The sequence below is a fragment of the Episyrphus balteatus genome, chromosome 1, assembly GCF_945859705.1.
Source record: "Episyrphus balteatus chromosome 1, idEpiBalt1.1, whole genome shotgun sequence".
Taxonomy (NCBI): domain Eukaryota; kingdom Metazoa; phylum Arthropoda; class Insecta; order Diptera; family Syrphidae; genus Episyrphus; species Episyrphus balteatus.
In genome coordinates this window covers 167,394,053-167,414,482 of record NC_079134.1, presented here as the reverse complement: position 1 = coordinate 167,414,482, position 20,430 = coordinate 167,394,053, and the positions used below count along the sequence as shown (strand labels likewise).

Genomic DNA, 20,430 nt, shown 5'->3' with positions numbered 1-20,430 from the left:
TAACCAGTGTAATCGTTTAAAATTTTGCCCCGTTTTATTTACCTATCTTGTAATGTCACAATTTCACAAGATTGAGTGTATCGGGTGTGATATCTGCTTCGTTGATCTTTCAAAGCCGAATTGTGAATTTTTGAATGAAAAGTCGTCGATTTCATATTCAATACAAAATAAGGTCTTTTAATTTTTACAGTAAGCAAAGGTAACAAGTGTGACATGCTTACTGTAACGGGTGTGATATTGTATGAAAATACGTATTTAGACAATTTAGATGACCACGATAAGTGTGACCTTATCGAAACGTTGAGCCGTGTCATATTTTATTATGATTAAATTGTGTAATTGTGGCGGTAAGCCCGAAAAATACTTAATTAAAATGTGTTTAAACCGCGAATATGTAAGTTTAAAATTAAAAATTTAAAACTTAACAAAATCAATAACTTTAAATTTCAAACACTTAATTTTGATCTTTTTGGACTATAAATAATGATTTGGGGGTCAAAATCTAAATAGATGGACGTTGTTGGAAGAATTGACTCGAGATTCTTTTTAAGAAATTTATTATAATTTTGGGTAGTAAAGACGCGCGTTCATTCCATAATTCAATCTTTTTTCTTCAAAATAATGATTACCTACTTTGAAGACTTTTTAAAGTGTTAATCAACCCTATCATATGTTTCAAGTCTAAATTTTTCCGAAATATTTCTGTTCGCTCGAAGTTTAAAATTTTAATGTGAGTTTCATTCGAAGAAAAATTACATTTTTCTGTTAAACTAGTTACTTGTTTGCCATTGTTTGCCACCAAAATTTAAGTGAGAAAAGAGTTGGGGAGTTTTCGGACCAACTTTCTTCTGCAGAATGGAAAAGTTTACTGGGCCAGGTAGGTAGTATGTCGTATGTGCAATGGTAGGTATTATGTACTAATACTAATTTGAACAATTTTCTATTAGAGGTAACTAGAGTAATTTCCCTTGATGTAGTGAGCATTTTACCACGTCACCATAGCCTCGGTGGCGCAGTAGGCAGCGCGTAAGTCTCATAATCTTAAGGTCGTGAGTTCGAGCCTCACCCGGGGCATTTCCTTTTGCTGGATAACAATAGAATAGAAAGTTCTCAGTCATAGAAAAGAATCCTAGAAATAGAAACATGAATTCGTTGTAGTTTGAAACATTCCTAGTGTTTCCTTTAATTTGTTTTTATTTTGTTTTCGCTTTTTTCTTCGTAGATAACGTAAATAAAGTTAGTTTAGATGATTTTTCATAAATTACCAACCTATCTACCCATTCGATTAGAAATAAAACACACCCCACTTTTAAACGAATCATACACAAATACCCATAGCTATGGAAACGCACCTGCGCTGGAGACAAAGAAATTTAACAACAAATTTATCATTATTATTTTACATCTACTTCAACATGCCTTCGATAGCCGTGATCGTCTAGTGGTTAGGACCCTACGTTGTGGCCGTAGTAACCCAGGTTCGAATCCTGGTCACGGCAATGTTCAGAACATTGTCACGGAGAGGGCGGTTTTTTTTTTTAATTTCTTGTTTTTGTATTCATGTAGTTCGTTATTTAAATTTTCAAGATGCCTTACATTTAGTAAAGATAAAATTATTCGGAGATTACTTTTACGTAACGAGTTGATTCTTTTAATTAAATATGAAAAATGCCACAAATGTTCTGCACCACAATCATTAACTTTATTTAATTCTGCTTTGTTCAAATTACGAAAGAAAGAAATATTTTTATTTTTTAAAGGAAAACGAACAAAATGTAACAAAAATTCCAATTCACTAGCGGCCATAACAATTAAAAAAATTTTCATCTTAAATTCTATTCGATCCATATACAACTGATAACTACTGACAATGAGTCCATATTGCTATTTATTTTGAATTATTTTATGTATTTTTTTTTTTAACTTTCTATTGTTTTTTATTTTTTTTTAATAAATCTTATAAATTGTAATTATTTTTTAATGAAGACATGGCGCGCATGTGCAAAAAGTTCTTTAACGACGGATTTGCTGACTGAGATCATGCTGCAATGGATTGGTGTTGGTTGGTGTGTGTGTTTTGTTCTTGATAGTGATGGTGGCTCTTTCATTTGCCCATTCGTTGAATGGACCATTCTTGTTGGCACAAAGGACATCGATTATTTTGTTTTACCCACAAGGACATGCAGCAATGATGGAAGGAGTGGTTGCATTCGCCCCAAACCACAACACAGTCCTGGCGACCCAGGACTTCTCGTTTGTTTTCAGCTTGACAACGAAGGCAGGCATCTGTAAGAAAAAGATCGAAAAAATACTTTATTATTCGTTAGTTTACTTAAAGTAAAAATTGTAGTAGATTGTTTAAATTTCTCGTTTGTTCACTTGAAGTGAAAATTGTAGTAGATTTTTTCTGTTTCTTGTTCGTTTACATGAAATGAAAATTGTAATAGATTTTTTTTTTATGTTTCAACGTTAAAAGTTAAACAAAGTGAAAAGGCGTTTTGGTGACAAATGTAGTAGATTTGTTTCTGTTTCTCGTTCGTTTACATAAAACGAAAATTGTAATAGATTTGTTTTTATATTTCAAAGTTAAAAAAGTGAAAATGTGTTTTGGTGACATTTGTAGTAGATTTTTTTCTGTTTCTCGATCGTTAACATGAAACGAAAATTGTAATAGATTTGTTTTTATATTTCAAAGTTAAAAGTTAAACAAAGTGAAAAGGTATTCTGGTGAAAACTGTAGTAGATTTATTTCGGTTTCTCGTTCGTTTACTTGAAGTGAAAATTGTAATAGATTTTTAACGTTTCAAAGTTAAAAGCTAAAAAAGTTAAAAGTTGGTCCGGTAAAATAGTAGATTGTTTTAATTTCTCGTTTGTTCACTTGAAGTGAAAATTGTAATAGATTTTTTTCTGTTTCTCGTTCGTTTACATGAAATGAAAATTGTAATAAATTTTTTTTTTATGTTTCAAAGCTAAAAGTTAAACAAAGTTTTGGTGACAATTGTAGTAGATTTTTTTCTGTTTCTCGTTCGTTTACATGAAATGAAAATTGTAAAATTTTTTTTTATGTTTCAAAGTTAAAAGTTAAACAAAGTGAAAAGGTGTTTTGGGACTAATTATATTTTCTCTTTGAGTAATTTATCGAGTGTAAATTGTTTTTGAAACTTTTATGAGATTGATATAGTAAATTGGTCTAAAAAAACTTTAACTTTTATCAAAACAAAATGTATCCATTTTCAACTCTACTGCCTTGACTACAATAGCGAATTATAGAAAAAAGAAACTAATTTTAATATTTTTCCATCAATTAATGGGAATTAAATTGAAACCAAAACTAAGTGCAGAAAACGACAAAAAAGCAACTATTACTGGAACGAATTTCTTTAACAAACAAGCCCCTTTTTTTATTAAGTTTAATTTTAACTGACTTGGCCTTCGAAAATTGGCACAAATGCTCAATGTGTGGTTTATATGCTCGTGCAGAAAAAAAAACATATTTTTGCACTTTGATTTGTTATTTGAGTTTCCTCCGCAATTTAACTTCTTCTTTTTGGTTTGGTCAACACAATTATTTAATGATTCGAAAAATAAAGGAGGAACAGTTTCCATCGAGCCCCCAATCATCTTCAATAAACAAATAATTTTTTTATGAGGCGTGACTTTAGTCACATACGATCGACTTTCGAGGAAGATTCTTCCCAATTAATAATTTAAAATTTTCGAATGATGCAAGTGCGACAATATTTACGTTAACTTTGTTGATTGTTGTTAAAAACAATAACAATTGACATTGGATATCAATTTATTAGAAGAAAAACAAATAAAATTACTATCAGTTTTGTTCACAGTTTTGTTTTGCTATAAGAAAAAGAATCACAAAGGTCAAAAGTACAGAAGAAAAAAAAATACTAAACAAGAAGTTGACAGTCACAATGTACTATAAATGACACAATGACGACAATCGAACAACAGTACAGTGCTATTTTCACGATATACTCGCTGATGACGCGATGATGCTAAAGGAACACACCTCCCTTCAAATTAAATTGGCACAAGAGAGGAGACTTATATTTGTTTATTGTTGTTTCAGCGAAATATGTCACGTTTTGTTGAAAGATATGTTTGTTATTTTTATTTTTTCGTGGTACAAAAATAAGGAAAAATGTTTTTTTTTTTATTTTTTGTTTTAGGAGATGAGAAGAAAAAAATGTGCAGAGACTTTGCATATAAAAAGTTCATTTAATTACACCCTAGGATAGGAACCCTTTCGGCCGAATAAATGAGTTTTTTAAATCCAAAACAAAATTCCATTTTTTTTTAAAGAAATGTAGGTAGGTATATAGCGCAATCTTAAAGAATACGGTGAAAAAATAATAAATTTTCGTTAAATATAGGACTTGAAAAAGACTAGATCGCTTTATTTCGCTTCGATTCTTTTGAAAACTTTGAGTACTCAAAACGAATATATCGTCGGTCTAAAGGAAAAACTCACTAACTACATAAGATTTTAATAGCAGTTAGTGAGTTTTTCCTTTGAACTGACGATATTTTATGCAGATTTTAGTAAATAGTGTGTCCCAGTATATTTTTGTCTCAATTAGAAAAATCTGGAATTTCAGAATGGTTGTATCAATGAATCAAAAATCTTCATTGAAAAACCGAACACAGCAAGTGAATTTTAAAAATTGTTTTAAAATTATAAATTGTATCGAGCGGAGTTCCTCAAGGTAGCCATATTGGACCACTTCTGTTTTATTAATACAAATTCTTTAAACACCATTGCACTTTTGCCCATAATTCAATATAGATTTTGTTTTTAAACCATCCTGAACATTTCTGAAATTTCACTACTCTTAATACAACACCATTGCACTTTTGACCAAAATTCTACCACGGATTTTGTGGTTGAACTTCTGTAAAACAAGTGCTTGGAGCTGCTAATCCGCGGGGCTATTCAGGAACCCTCATTATTTAATTTTAGCTCATATAAATTTTGGCTTCACGCGGGGTAACCGACTTACACTTATTTGATAAGCAACAAGAAGTAGTATATAATATCCATCCGTTAAATGAAGCAAGGGAACTAAGCTCCGTGAAGTCAGAACTGCAACCCCAAACTTGTCTAATTCGTCTGTCCGTGTTTGTCCACAATTCAAAAAAAATTTAGAGCAAATTCTTTTTTTTTTTTTAGGAAGTCTGAAAAATGAAAAATCGGCTAGCACCCTCAAATTTTGTGATAGACGTTTGAAACCAATTATTTCAATCGTTTGTCCTTACACATAACAAATACTATCGTTTTTCCACACTCCGTTTAGCAGATATTAAAAAAATACAAATTTTGTACTGAAAATTCCCAACAAAAGTTACGCATACATCACAGAGTATAGATATAAACCGGTTAATTCTAAATCCCCAAATGTTACTTTTTTTAATATTCAGTAGATACACTCTGGTGTATACGTAACTTTTTTTTTGTGAATTTTCAGTGCAATTTTTTTTTTTGAACATCTCCTAAATGTACGATGGTTTTGATTTTTGGGGTTTTTTTAGAGAATTTCAATTTTTCAGTGCAAACAAAAAAATTGGGTTTATACGTCTATCTCAAAATTTGAGCGTTTTTCATTTTTAGACTTCCTATAAAAAAAAAATTTGCTCTTAAAATTTTTTTTGAGGGTGCGCAAACGAAAACTTTGGGTGGACAAACGAATTAGACAAGTTTTGTTCAAAAATTTTGAGGTCGCAGTTCTCGCTTTACAGAGCTAAGAAACTTATAAACATCAACGATAAATAGAAATAGAAGAAGCTCCTTTTTATAATCATAAATGCGGTACCTAATATTTTGACCATCATTTTACTTAATCTCCCACCCAAAATTCACTTTTCCAATTTTATTCTATATGGTTATTTGAACAGATCGTATTCAACAATACCCTAAAAATCTCAAAGAAAAAAAAAAAAAAAATAAACAAAACTTCCGTTCTGCTTTTTTTTCAAAAATAACTAAAACACCGCAAAATTTATCGGTGATCTTGCCGCATTGGATTTTGTTTTGTTTTCTTTTGGGTTATTTTCGGGCCACTGACTGACTGTGGGAAATTAACTAAAATATTTAAATTTTTTTTTACCCAAAGTTATTTGGTATGTAAACAAAAATTTACAAAATCAAAAAGTTGCCAAAATGACAAACAACGAAAAAATCTGCGTATCTACTTAAAAACTTGCAAGTATAAGCAATTTCCCACGATTTTATGCCCACATACTGAATTCAACACCCTCTCATTAATCGATCATCCGTTAACAAGTAGCATTATACCCATATTGTGGGTCAGTGACGTTTAACCTTGCTCCCAGTTCAAATAACTTGTACTTATTTGTTTGTTTAACAATAAAACCTTTACACCTCTAATATACACAATTCTTGGAATCACCATGATGATTGACACCGGCGCGCCGCTCGCTCGCCGTTGATGGTTAATGGACGAGGGACGTGAAAAACCTCACAGAACTCTATATATGCATAATTTCGGGCGAATTTGCTGCGAAAGCAATTAAGATCGCAGTATGGAATCGCCTCATATCATTAGTCCCCATAAATACGTAACCCAGTGACTGTGTCGTCCGTCCATCATTATATTTAAAACCGGGACAGGGTAATTCTATGCTAACTACAATCGCAGCTCAAAAGCTTTATGTTTCACTTTTGTCATGTCAGTGAAATTGACAGGTGCCGGCTAAAGTGTCAAATGGCCAAACCATGGGAACTCAACTCGAGATTATGTTTTGAAATTCTAATTAAAAACGTTTATCATAAGTTAGTTATAAGTCGGCTTCTTATTATAGCTTTTATGTTGTTGTTGTTGGTGGTTTTGTAGCTATGCGTTTATCCAATGGATGAATGACCGAAGAATGTTCATGCAATTAGTCAGGTGCACAATATTCGTCATTTGGATAGTATTTCATCATCCAATGTTTTGAGTAGAATTTTAATTTGTATGTTTTATGCGAAGCACGTTCGCGATATACATCGTTCGCAACATTTCACAGCGAGTGCCTATAGCTTCAGCCAACTCTTGATATACTTAGACGAACTCAATTATTGGGTTGCGTCTTCTGTTGACAATAAATTCGTATAGAGTGATGATGCTTAAGGGTGGTCTTGATGTGACTAGTTTTATAGTAAAGAGGCACGCGCATGGAGCAGGTCATTAATTGAGTCAATTGATTGTTTGGTATAATTTTACTCGACATGCCCCATTTATTTGATGGTCTTGATCAAAAGTAATAGTTTTATGACGTCATTTCTTAGTTGACCCTCTTGATTGATCTGTTGAAATGGGGACTTTGAATTCTACTAGCTTGTTCATTCTTGAGAGTCTGTAGAGCTTGGGGGTGAATATGGGTTTTGTAGAATATTGGAATTCGCAAGTTTAAGGGTTTTTCATATGTTTTTGTCTTTTTAAACGAGCTGCTGGCAACCCTTTTACTAATGAATTGAGAACGACAGAACTAATTTTGATGAAATCAGTCAAAAGCAGGGTTGTAAAAATATCACTTAAAAAAAATGCATTTGAAATAAAAAAAAATATTTATTGCAATTAAAAAAAAAATTGCATTAAACAAAAATATTTACTGCACTTGAAAAATATTTGCATTAAAAAAAAATTGTATTATTGTATTATTTTCAATGCAAATTTTTTTTTAATTCAAATTTTTGCAATTTTTTTTTTCAATGCAAATATTTTTCAGTTGGAATAAATATTTTTTTAATGCAAATTTTTTTTTTGCAATAAGTATTTTTTTTTTTATTTGTAAATGGAAATGGAATGCATTAAAAATAAAAATATGTTTTATAACCCTTGTCAAAAGTCACTTCAATTTGTTACACGAATGTTTGCTTTATGATAAAAGTCTAGAGCAAAATTATGCGACCTAGTTGTAGTTTTAAATTTATTTCGTTTATACTGGAAAAAAGGGGCTTGGCGCCGGCAATGAATAAATTATTATAGCTTGTGCCTGGAAAATTCCAATGATTATTTCAGTTTTTTTTTGACATTTTAAATTGAAAGAAAAAGATAAAAAAATAAAATTGTATATAATTTGTCTCACATATACTCAATGTCAGATAGAATGTCAAATATGTTTAGAAAACAAAAGTTAGATTGTTTACATTCTTGTATTGTTATTGTTTTAGTTTTTTTCTTGTCTTTGTCAAATTGTTTATTTGATTTTTTTGCTTTGCAAAAAAATAAATAAAAATCAATGATCAATTTAAAGAGGATATATACAATAAGATTGAAATGTGTGACATTTTGTGTCAATTTTGTTAGTGTGTTTTGTGTTTGTTCCAATTAAGTGAGCAATTACTTTTTAAGTGCTTTGTTATTTGACGTAAATTTTTTCAACATGCGAGCTATTAAAATGACGTTAGTATATGAGTTTGAATAAAACCAGGAATTTGCAGCTTTAATCAAGGTTGTTTTATTTGTTTTTAATAAGGTTTTATTTATAATATTGAAGGGCCATTTTTTAGAAGGCACTACAATGTTTTGTTAAGTACTAAAAAAATTTATCCAATTGACAGAAAGTAGCAAGAAACATCAAATTTTATAAAAAAATTTGGCTTTGAAAATTTCACATGATTAAAACACATCATTTAAACTCATTTGGGGCATGGGGGTTCCACAGATAATTTTGATGGATTGAGAATTTAAGTTAAAGTTTTTCAACTCCTGGTTGACATCAGTGATGTCAAATATTCAAAAGGCCAGATGAAGATTTACAAAATTAACAACGATAGACTAGGGTTTTATATAAGATGCATGATTTTAAGGTATTTTTTAATGCTGGACCGAAAATCAAGGTAGTTTGACGTTGAAAAAAATAATATCTCTTTTTCATATGTCATCCTGTATCAAGGGGCACGGTAGTGCTCAGCCAAGTTCTCTAGCAACTTTGGCACTACACCCTTATTTACAGGAAACAACTCAGGCCATTTTCGACCACCCTCTAACTTCCACAAATTTCAAACTGAGCTGGTCAAAACCAAACACCTCACAAAATTTCAGCCTCCTACGATGAGTAGTTTCTGAGATATAGGCTTCAAAAATCGCAAAAACCGTAACTGACTCACTGATTCACTGACTCACTGACAGATCATCAAAATTATGGAGAACTTCCCGATATCGTAGAAATTTTGAAATTTTACACGGTGATAGGACTTGTGGTGTATACAAAGGAAAAAATTGAAAATTTGAGATTTTCAATTCAGGGGGCATGGCATCCGCCCATTTCCGCTGAATTTTCATCAAATATTTTAGAGCACTTCTGATTATCGTAGAATCTTTAAATTTGGTAGAATGGTAGAGCTGGTAGTTAATACAAAGGAAAAAATTTAAAATTTGAGAATTTCAGCCAGGGGGCGTGGCAACCGCCCATTTCCGCTGAATTTTCATCAAATATAGAGATTTTCAATTCTACAGCCATACCTTGCAAAAATTAGTGAAATCACAACAAAAACATTACTGTTAAAAAAAGAGCCAAGTTGAAATTATGCTGGCACAAAAAGTATTGAAATGTAAAAGTGTACCAAGTTCTAAAGTTTGGGTTCAAATTCGTATCAATACAATTTTGATTGTTTAAAAATCGATATTTAAAAGAAAAATTGTCAAGAGAACAATCAAAATTTTATTGATACGAATTTGAACCCAAACTTTAGAACTTGGTACACTTTTACATTTCAATACTTTTTGTGCTAGCATAATTTCAACATAGGAGAACTTGGCTCTTTTTTTAACAGTAATGTTTTTGTTGTGATTATCATAACAGTAGCAATCTTAATACTGAAAACTCTTTAAATGTATGGAACAGTAATCAAATTTTGCATCAATATTTATCACCATCAAGAATAAAAAAAGTCCTTTAGAAAAAATGATAGACACACCAATGTTCTTGAAAAATTTGTATTTTTTGAGAGAAGATAAAACTTTGGAAAAAAGAAAATAAATATTAATATGCAATTTTTTTTTAAATCTTGATATGCTTCAACCAACCTCAAAAATGTTAAAAAAAAATCACATGTCCGCAAGTCCTAGGTTTATAGATCAAGCCAGATAACGTGGAGATTTGAAAATTTAAAAAAATTGAAATAAAATAATATGGCCATTAATTCTGTTCACAAGTTTGACCGTTTGAATCAAAGAAACAAAGAAGATCAACTGGAAAGTTTGCAGAAAGTTTGTGGGTGTATTTAGCCATAAATTTCATAGTCAACATTTATCATTTAGCGGGTAGCGGATGTACACGTACAGGCTTTTGAGTTTTAATAATAGTTGAGCTGAAACAAAATTTTCATGGTGCACCAAAAACTAAAACAAGTTTTTTTTCGAATTTCTTACTTTTGTAGGCATTTTTTTGTACATCATTTTTTCAAGAAAACCCAACTCTCAAAATAAACTGTCAATAACATACTTATATCGAAATTTCCGGGTAACATGTTGAATTATTTCGATAAATTAGTATTTAAAAATTAATTTATTAAAGTCAGAAGCAATTTACATTGGTTTTTTGTGGGATCTTTTTTGGTTTGTTACAATAATGTCACATGGTGATATAAAGGGTTAGTAAGATATTAGAAAACAAGAATTATTTTTTTGAATTTTCAATTTTTTATTTTTCACTTATTTCCATCAGGTCCTAAAATTAAGAAAAGTGAAATACATTACCTTAGGTGGGTCTAGCTTGTTGTAGATTTCACTTTTTATTTTTGTGTGCCGGCGTAATTTTTGGTATCTATATGAAAAAAGGGCATATATCGTTATTCAGTGAACGAAAAAAAAAAAAAAAAAAACATTTAAGAAGAAGAGTAATATGATGAAACCATTTAAAGGCTTCTTTCCCATAATTGATGCAATGGGCGGATTAAGCTCGTCACAAATCGCATTAGAATACACCAAAAAGTTCTTTTAACATAAAATTGTGTATTCGCCTATCAGTTTTGATGTTTTCCGAGGGCTCCTACCAAAATGATCTGCTTTAATTATTTATTTCTTTTAATCAAAAAGTAAATTTCAGAAAATTTAAATTTCTTACCCAAACTGCAAATGTTTTGCTTATAAAAAAGAAATAAAATTAAATTAAACACCACACGAGACATCAACAAGTATTAAATTGTCCAACCGAAAATGGGTGGAACAAAATTCATGTTAAAAAAAATTATAAACAAAATTCCATTTAAAGTATTCTCGTGGAAATAAGAAAAAAATTGAATTTTCTCACGTCCAACTATAGTTAACTTGCGAGTGGCGATAGGTTTTTTTTTTTTTTTAATTTTTAATTTTACAAATATTAAATAATAATTAACTCTAATCATCTGTTGTAAGTGCGTTGTTTTAAGGTGATAACAATATGACACGTATTTCCTGATACGCAAAGCATTCCAACGTGCAATTAGGTAATATAAATTCACAAGAAGACTCTTTTTCTCATATTATACTCAGCGTGTAAATAAATCTTATATTGATGGGTGGGATTGCGACGACTTTTGATCTTTCAAAATCTACAAGAAAGTAAACCTACATTATTCAACAAGTTTAGAGATGAGTAATACACTCATCCTCTCAAAACATGTATCTTCTCTTACTTTAACATCCTTTTAGCATGACTATGGTCAGAGTTGACATTTTGCCTAAACTTTGCCTAGTGAATTTCGTAAACCCACATTTTTCAAATATTCCCATAAGTTGAAATGGCAGCTCTATTTTTGAAACGAGTTAAAGAATTTTCTTCGAAAAAAAAAAAAATAAATAAGGGTGTGTCTTTTTTGGCGAAAACTCTTGTATTAATTGATTTAAAATTGAAAAAAAAAAAAAACAGACAAAATTGTCAACAAAACGTGTAAAACCCACGTAAAAACTCATTAGAACAAGTACATCTTATACATACAATCAACATTTGGGTTGGTTTCTCTATTAAAACTATACTAAAAATAAGATCCAAAAATAAATTAATTTCTTTACAATCTGTTTTAACAGATTTGTTTAAATGCACGTGATAAAAGTCACCACCTGGGGCAGGGCAGTCTTACAGCATCAAAAAAAAAAAAAAAAACATTCTTCATCAAGGACAAATCAAAAATAAATCGTCTATAAACGCAGCGTAGATACAAAAAAAAATTAGAGATAAAAAAGTATTTCATCAGGAAGTGATATAAACAAACAGCAGCTGTATTGTCAGCGGCAAAATAAAAAAAAAACTAATTTGCCAAAAAAAAAAAAAACCCCAAAAAGTGGGTGTTTAGTCTCTTAACGAGTTTGTTACAATAATATAATTATCATAAATTGATGAAATATTCGCTCTCTCTGATAGTATGGATACAATCTACGATGTCCTTTGTTAAGTAGCTGATAATCACTAGGTATTGTTATCAGAAAAAATCATTTTGTAAGCTCATAAAATATTATCAGCTTCAAAGATATAAATCATGACAGTGGCATATTTGAGTGGGTGGATGGGTTGATGACTGATAACTTGTACATACCTCATACAATTTATTAACTTGTCACTTTTTATGGGATGGATGCTCTTTTTCGAACAAACGAAATTGCTATAAAAATAGCTTTGCACATATTAAATACAAACATTTTGCGTTATAAATTTAAACTTAAAAAAAGATTTGGCAAAGGATTTTGTTGGTTGAAGGCCAGCAAACGTTGACCAATGACGAATTATTTGTTTAATATTTAAACTTTGTTGTTTTTTTTTAGTTAAAATACAAATAATACATATACAACAACTATATACTTGTATGCCTCTTGAATGAAAATAATTTTAAAATTATTATTGTTATTTAAATTATAGAAGTTTCTAAGTCTGTTGACATTTTGTTTTTATATATATAGGAAAGTGAGTCTTGAATATTTTCTACGACATATGTATTTTTTGTTAACAAAAGGTAATTTAAGACCTCTTTACTCTTTAAGTTATAAGATGATAAACGGAAGTTTTGTCTGTATGTGAGGATTTACAAGATTTTTTAAACTTAAAAAAAAAAAAATACGTAGGGGAAAGGTGCGGACAGTGAGACCTACACCGTAAAATATCACACAAAATCAGGTGAAAGTAGTTTTTGGAGTGTTATAAAAAGAGTGTATAACACAAAAAAATCTGGTTAGTGGAGAGAACTTTTTTTACATATCGTCGGTCTCATGAGAAAACCTCGTAACTCCCAAAATCAAAATTTTACAGGAGAGACGAATGAGTAAACAAACAACAGAGTAGTTGGGAAAAAACGCGCTGTGCAAAATTTGAATTTAAGTCAATTTAGAGTTTTCGGAATGACCCCAAATTTTCTGGGTTGCTCCGGTGACATATTTTCTAAAGAATGGCATTCAAAAGTCATTTTTGAAAAAAAGTGGAGTTACAAGGTTTTCTTATGAGACCGACGATATGTATTATATTTATATGTTGTTTCATAAAAAAATATCATGTAATTAGAATTCCTTCTCGTTTTTTATAATTTTATATTTTTCCGAAAAATGACAAAAAGTAAACAGTGAGACATTATGTAAAAGCAAACAGTGAGACATAAGATTTTTAAAAAGCAAACAGTGAGACATATAGTTTTTAAAAAAATCTATTATTTTAGAATGTTCAATATGATTTCGAAGTGTTTTTTCTTTGGTTTTTTTTTTGGGCTTTTTGTTATTTGTATTTGAAAAAATGGGTTAGTAACATAAATTAATTATTTATATACTTGTCAATTACCTAATTATCACTGATCGCACCTCTTGCAAACAGTGAGACGTTTTGACTTTTTAATTCCAATGTGATGCTCTCATTCATTCTTTAACTACAAGTTTTTTTGCAACATGAAGATAAAATGTGTCTTAAACTGTCTTCAAAGTTTTGTAAAGCTATCTTGAAAACATTCTAAGATATACCAATTTAAAAAAAGGGTGTCTCACTGTCCGCACCTCTCCCCTACCATAAGTTTGTAGGGTTCCAATAGTTCTTAAACCAACCAACACTAAGTTTTATAGATTTGTTGTAACCTCCATTCAAGTGTACGTGACGCGTTTTTGTTTTTGATATAATCTTTTTTGAAACGAGACAGAGTGAAAATATAAACAATTATATAGCCTATTTGTCTGTACGTGACGGCAGATTTGACGGTGGAATGCATCATTTGCACTCGTTTGCACTTGTCTAGCTAATCTTAATTCAGTATGTTTTGTATAAAAAGTATTTCAAAATGAAATAAATCTTCTCTTTGGAAGGAAATTTTGAAAAATTCCTATTTTTTTACAATTGAAATCAAATCCTTGAATCAACTTTAAGTTAAATCTTTGAAGATTCGTTGACACTTCAAATTCCTTGAGATAAACAAATCGGTTTCTTTTCTTTGAAAGAGTTTATTATACCCCTATCACGTGAAGATCAAACAAAAATCGTACGATCATTTTTTTGAACATATGGATTTAAAAATTTAAGCAAGGTTTTTCACGTGTAGACTATTCAATTTAATTTTTATTTACTTAGAGACAAAATTTCCAAAAAAAAGTATTGATATTTTCTCAGCTTTGGGCTTATTTCAAAGGGATGTTTTGTGTCTAATGAAGACACAAATAGTCCATAATGACGCTACATAAATCTTTTGTCGACCAATTAATTAAAAATCTCTTTATTTTCAGTTTCTTAATTATTTCCAGACTATGGGTATTGTTTCTTTTCTCCTTTCAATGAAATAAAAATAACCGTTAGCCAAAAATAAAATTTAAATAGCTTTCATCTGGTGTCTCGCAAAATTAAACACCAATTGTAAAACAATTGATCTTAATGAATTTTACTTTTAGCAAAGAAGAGAAACTATGAAGTAGGTACAAAAAACCTTACAAATGTTTGCTTTTTAAATTTGGTGGTATTGACATGATATTTATAACAGTTCTAATTATAACAGTTTTGTATTCATTATAGTTGTGAAATCTTGACAAAAAGCAACAATGAGTGCCAAAAATAAGTTTGGTAGTGAAAAATTTTGTGGTGCATTGTGAAAAATAAGCAAGAACAATATGATCTAAATAAAAATGTATTTAGTTAAAGTAGAGATTAACTTAAATATCACCCGAAATTCATTCGGGTGAAAAACCTCAATAAACATTTGAACTCTCAATGTATTCATTAAAACAAGAGGGCATTAAATTGTATTATTTATACTACAAATAGTACAAACAACTATTTCGTTAAAATTAAGGGACAGTTGATTTTTTTTGCAAAAATAATATCTAAATTCTTTCTTTTGCATTAAAAAACAATCAAGTTATGATTTTCGGTTGAATCTTTTGATGTAATTTTGATTTAATTTTAACTAATTTTTTTGCCAGATGTAGATATTTTTTTTATTTTTTTCAAATTATTTACATTGAGAAACAGGAAGCTATTAATTCGGATTGTTTAAGAAGTAATGTCGATTATGATTTAAGATGTTTTTATGATAGTTCAAAATTCTTGGCGGAAGTTTCAAAGATTTAACAACAGATGTATGAAATAATTAAGTCAATATAATGAAATACAGAAATTTCAGAAAAAACACATTCATATTGAATGGTTTACTTTTGAATTTTGATCCATACAAGTCAATCAGTATCAATAAAATAAAGAGTCAGAAATACAAAATTTAAGAAAAATCAGGCCAATGGTATAGGAACTGTTAATGTAGTTATTGAATTGAATTTCGTAATCAAAATCCTTAGAGGCATTTCTGAGATAATTAAACTTTTCTAAATTGGTATTTTGAGGTTACCGATGTTTTTGGCCTTAAAAAAATAATTCCAAAAACCTTCGTCTATAAAAACGCTTCATAATAACAATAAGCTAGGCAGATATTCGTACATTTAGGTAAAAAAAAAGAGTTTTACATTAAATCTCTGCATTGCATTTAAATATTGGTCGAATACATAAATTTAAAATTTTTATCGATAAAAACAACCAAACACCACAAGTTTAATACATTGTTCTTTCTGAATTAGGTAACATTTACCACGCTAGATTTTTTGTCCCTAAATTCAGTTGAACCCAACAAAACTAACAAAAAAACACGGTTTAGTGTTAGAAAAGTTTTCATAAGAACCCGCATATTTCAAACAATATGTATTTTTTTCTTAATCTAGCAAAGAGTAGCAATGATTTTGATTCATGAGAAACCGGAGAAAAAGATCCTATCAGCAGCTCTCCAAAATTTCGTTTGGCATCTAATTTTAATTTTCGATAGAAGTACAACAGCAGCACTCACATTTTCATGCCTGAGCATTTTTTCTTATTCATTTACGATTCATTCTCATTTTTTTCTTTATTTTTTTTTAATAAATGATTTTAATAAATGATTTTTCATAATATCAAATTGAAAATTTTGAAGAAAAATAATATAAAAACAATTTATTACATATTTAAAAAGTGTTGGGGTCAAAATTCTGCCGGGGTCAAAATTCTTTTGTCAAAATTCTGCTTTCAAAATTCTGCTTTACAAAATTCTGCTTTCAAAATTCTGCTTTTCAAAATTCTGTTTTTCAAAATTCTGTTTTTTAAAATCCTGCTTTTCAAAATTCTGCAAAAAATTAAAAATTAAAGCGCGCGCTTTTTAACATTTTCCAAACCCTTTTTTAATTTTTTGCAAAATTCTGTAAAATCATCTTCTTGAAAAATTTTCTGCTTAATTGATTACTTACCTACATAATTTGTCAAATGAATAAATTTGAAAATATTAAGAAAAGGTTTTTAATACTAAACATTTCCAAAAATAATCAAAATTTTTTTAATTTATCAAATAAAGATGAATATTCAAAACTTTGAATAAGAAAAGGAATATTTTGTATCAAACAACATCGGTTCCAAAAAGTTATAGATTTTATTTGAAAGAAAGTCAGTCTATGCATTTTAAAAAAATATTTGCGACACTTAAACAAAAAAATTTAGGAAAGTACCAACGTTGAATTACATTAATGAGGTGTATTTTTCTTTAGTATAGCGCATATGCTATAAAAAAAAAAAAAAAACAGAATTAGCAGAATTTTTTTGTTCAAGTATAATACAGGCAGAACTTTGAAAAGCAGAATTTTAAAAAGCAGAACTTTGAAAAGCAGAATTGTATAAAAGCAGAATTTTGAAAAACAGAATTTTCGTAAAAAGAGCAGAATTTTGAAAAGCAGAATTTTGAAAAGCAGAATTTTGAAGCCAGAATTTTGACCCGATCCCATTTAAAAAATATTAATATTTAAATTTTTTTTAATGATTCGAATGCAAAAAAAAACAAAAACAAGAACACAAGGTTAACTGTTTGTATTTCATTCATAAAAAAAAGAAAAATAGAAAATTTTGTATTACATCATTCAATTATTTCTTCGAAGAAAATGTTGCGCATACACCATAGTGACCGGTTAAATCATAGTTCTAGATCTTAATGCGGATTCTTTTTTTAAGAATAAATATTGCAAACCGTTCATTTTTATTTACTATTCATTCACCTTTCAATTGATATAATTGTTCATTAAAAAAATTTAAATATGTTGCTTACAGTTGTAATGTTTATCAAATGTTAAAAAAATCTCTCCAAGCTTGTTTTTTTAGAAACTAGAATATGTGTTTATTCCATTAAATTGACGATTGCACCTTTTAAAAAATTTAAGTATTATTTGAAAAAACGGGATAACTCAATTCTAAGAGGATTTTATCCAACAATTTTCTTTAAGAGCACTCGATTTCAACATGTTGAAAATCTTATAAAATGATAACTTATAAACCATTCTTGGACATCATTTACCTATCGTTTTTTACTGACTCTTTTAATAGAATCAATAGAATTCTAAATTTATTTTTCAAAACTTCGGCTTACAGGGAAAAATGTATGTAACTAACCTAAATAACTACCCATTCCTAATTAAATTGATGTTATATCTGTCTGTTAAAAAAAAAGAATGCCAATAACTGGAGGCCATTTTGTATTATAATTTTTAATCTTCATTAAATCTTGAATCGTAAATAAAACAAGATTTCATCTTGTTGCATCTCTCAAGGCGCCCCCATCTGTCAAGCTTCATCAATTCCGTTTAACATTCATGCATAGTAAACATTTCAAACAATCAAACGAAATGCAAGTTCATATCATTTCCAATTAACAAATCACTTGTTGCAAGCAATTGTTGCAGTACATCAGTTAAAATAGTGGATTGATGACTTTTGCACTTGAAAAGAAATAATAAACACTAGATAGTACCTACTTTTTTTTCATGTTATCTACTCAAACCACTCAGCTCATTCATCATAAATAAAACGAATAATAAACGACAACGATCGTATTCGCTAAACGCCACCAATTATCATCGTAATGTGACACAATTACCGAACCTATTGTAATGTGCAACTTAAAATGCAACACCCATTCTATATTAATTTTTGTTGTTGTTAAAGATTTTGTTCCGTAAACTAAAGTCACCCGGTGTCAGTCATCGTGCTGTCAACTTTTTTCTATTTTCCCAATGGAAATTTGTTTAATTAGTGTAGCGTGGCGTTAAAAAATAAATAAAAAATAACAATTAACACGTCTCTCTTCTCACGTTTGCACTATTCACATCCAACCTTTTGGATAAGGAGAAGAAAGAAAAATCAATCTCTGTGTCTGACGAAATAGAAAGAAGCTTGGGAGAGATTTCAGATTTCACACACTCTCATCACAAATCAGTATCAACAAGAAATCTTTGTAGATGTGGTAATTAAAAAAAAATTAGCTTCTACCACAAATTACATGTGGTGAGCGTGTTAACAGACAACAAACGACAACTGACTGTGTGACGAACGTTGCCCGACCTTCAAATAACATTGGCGAGCAAAAAAAATTATAAATATAGCCAGAAGTCGTCGACAGCCAGCCAGCCAGCCCGAAACGGCGGCAAAGAAGCTAGTCTACTTTTATCCATCGCACAACAGACAAACTCGTACACCCAAGAAGGCTCGTCCATGCGTTCATTCATGTGACTCAATTGCGATATATATGTACGGGGGAAAATTTAAATTAATTGTTGGCAAGTCTGTGCGCCTCTGCCTCTGCGCACACCCGTGACCAGAGCTCTGGCACGAACGGACACACCTCCCACCACCACATGTGATCCATGCCACACCGCCATTGTTTTTGAGCAAGTATTTTCGCCTGCCTTACGATCAGCAGCCTGAGCATTGCATCATTTGAATTCGATAAATTTTTTCAAACAATTTGCGATAATGGTATCTAGTTTAAGGGGAAGGTATAAGATTCATTGAAAAAAATTGGTTCTTATAGGATCCTTATAGTGTTCTTATAGGATTCTTATAGTGTTTTTATAGGATTCTTATAGTGTTCTTATAGGATTCTTATAGTGTTCTTATAGGATTCTAATAGTGTTCTTATAGGATTCTTATAGTGTTCTTATAGGATGGTTGTAGGATATTTTGTCATTAAAGCTGAGTAAATAAGATAAATTTGCAAAACTTTATCTAAAAATGTAAGTTTACGAACTGTAGGTAATTTTATACGACCCATTGGCACATTAAATTTTATTGCTAAAAAACTTCGACGACAGCGAAATACCACAGAATTGACGTCTCGAGATTATATTCATGTGTATACCTACATATTTCATTATCTTAATTATGAAGTTTCTATATGGATGCTACATGACTCCCTCGCTAAAACGCATCTAAAAGATACAACGTAATGGAAATTTTTGTAAAAATTTGTATGCAAGTATGAATCATTCTTCAATCGAACTTATAGTAGAGTAACTAAAGCAAATTATTAGGGAACCCGGCCGAACAGCTCTGATTTTGACGATTTTTTTTTCAAACGTAGGTAATTAAAAATACTTTAAAGTCTATAGATTAAAAATTGCCGGTGTTGCCGTATTGTTTTTTAAAATTAAAATTATTTTTTTTTTAACAAAACCATTTTTTTTGCTTAAATTTCATAAAACAAATGATAGAAAAAAAATATTTTGAAAACAACGGCAACACCCACAATATTTTAAAATACATTTTTAAAAAGCCAGAAGCTCATTCTTATCTCTTAAATTTAAATCCACTAAATTTAATCAAGACTTTTTGAAAAAATGGTCCTCAAACTCAGAATTAAAAAAAAAAATGTTATTAGAAAAATTTAAAATGACTTTTTTCCTAACTTTTTCTAATAAAATAAGAATTTATTTAAAAAAATTTTTGGCCATAAATATTTACAGTTGAATTTCGAAGCAAAAAAGGTAAAATATATCACACTTTTGAAAAAAAATGAAAAATTACTTCAATTTCAATGGTTTTTTTTTATTAAAACTGAATTTTTGCATTGAAATAATTATCTATTTAATTTTCAACAGTAAGGGTTATTAAATGAATAAAAAATAATTTTATGTTTAGATGTTG

General features: G+C 29.6%; 1 protein-coding gene and 2 non-coding genes across 3 annotated transcripts in view; 2 read left to right on the top strand and 1 right to left on the bottom strand.

The window, feature by feature from the left end:
* Positions 1-1,001: 1,001 nt before the first annotated feature.
* On the top strand, positions 1,002-1,074 carry Trnam-cau (transfer RNA methionine (anticodon CAU)). Its single transcript has one exon. It is a non-coding gene; the product is annotated as a tRNA-Met (tRNA).
* A 353-nt stretch (positions 1,075-1,427) lies between these two features.
* Trnah-gug (transfer RNA histidin (anticodon GUG)) lies at positions 1,428-1,499 on the top strand. The gene has a single exon. It is a non-coding gene; the product is annotated as a tRNA-His (tRNA).
* A 176-nt stretch (positions 1,500-1,675) lies between these two features.
* Positions 1,676-20,430, bottom strand: part of LOC129907079 (RING-box protein 2) — a 92,273-nt gene continuing 73,518 nt past the window's right edge. Inside the window, exon 3 of the mRNA XM_055983122.1 lies at positions 1,676-2,286. Within this exon, the coding sequence (XP_055839097.1) occupies positions 2,105-2,286 (182 nt within the window). The 3' untranslated portion in view covers positions 1,676-2,104. The remainder of the gene's footprint in view (positions 2,287-20,430) is intronic.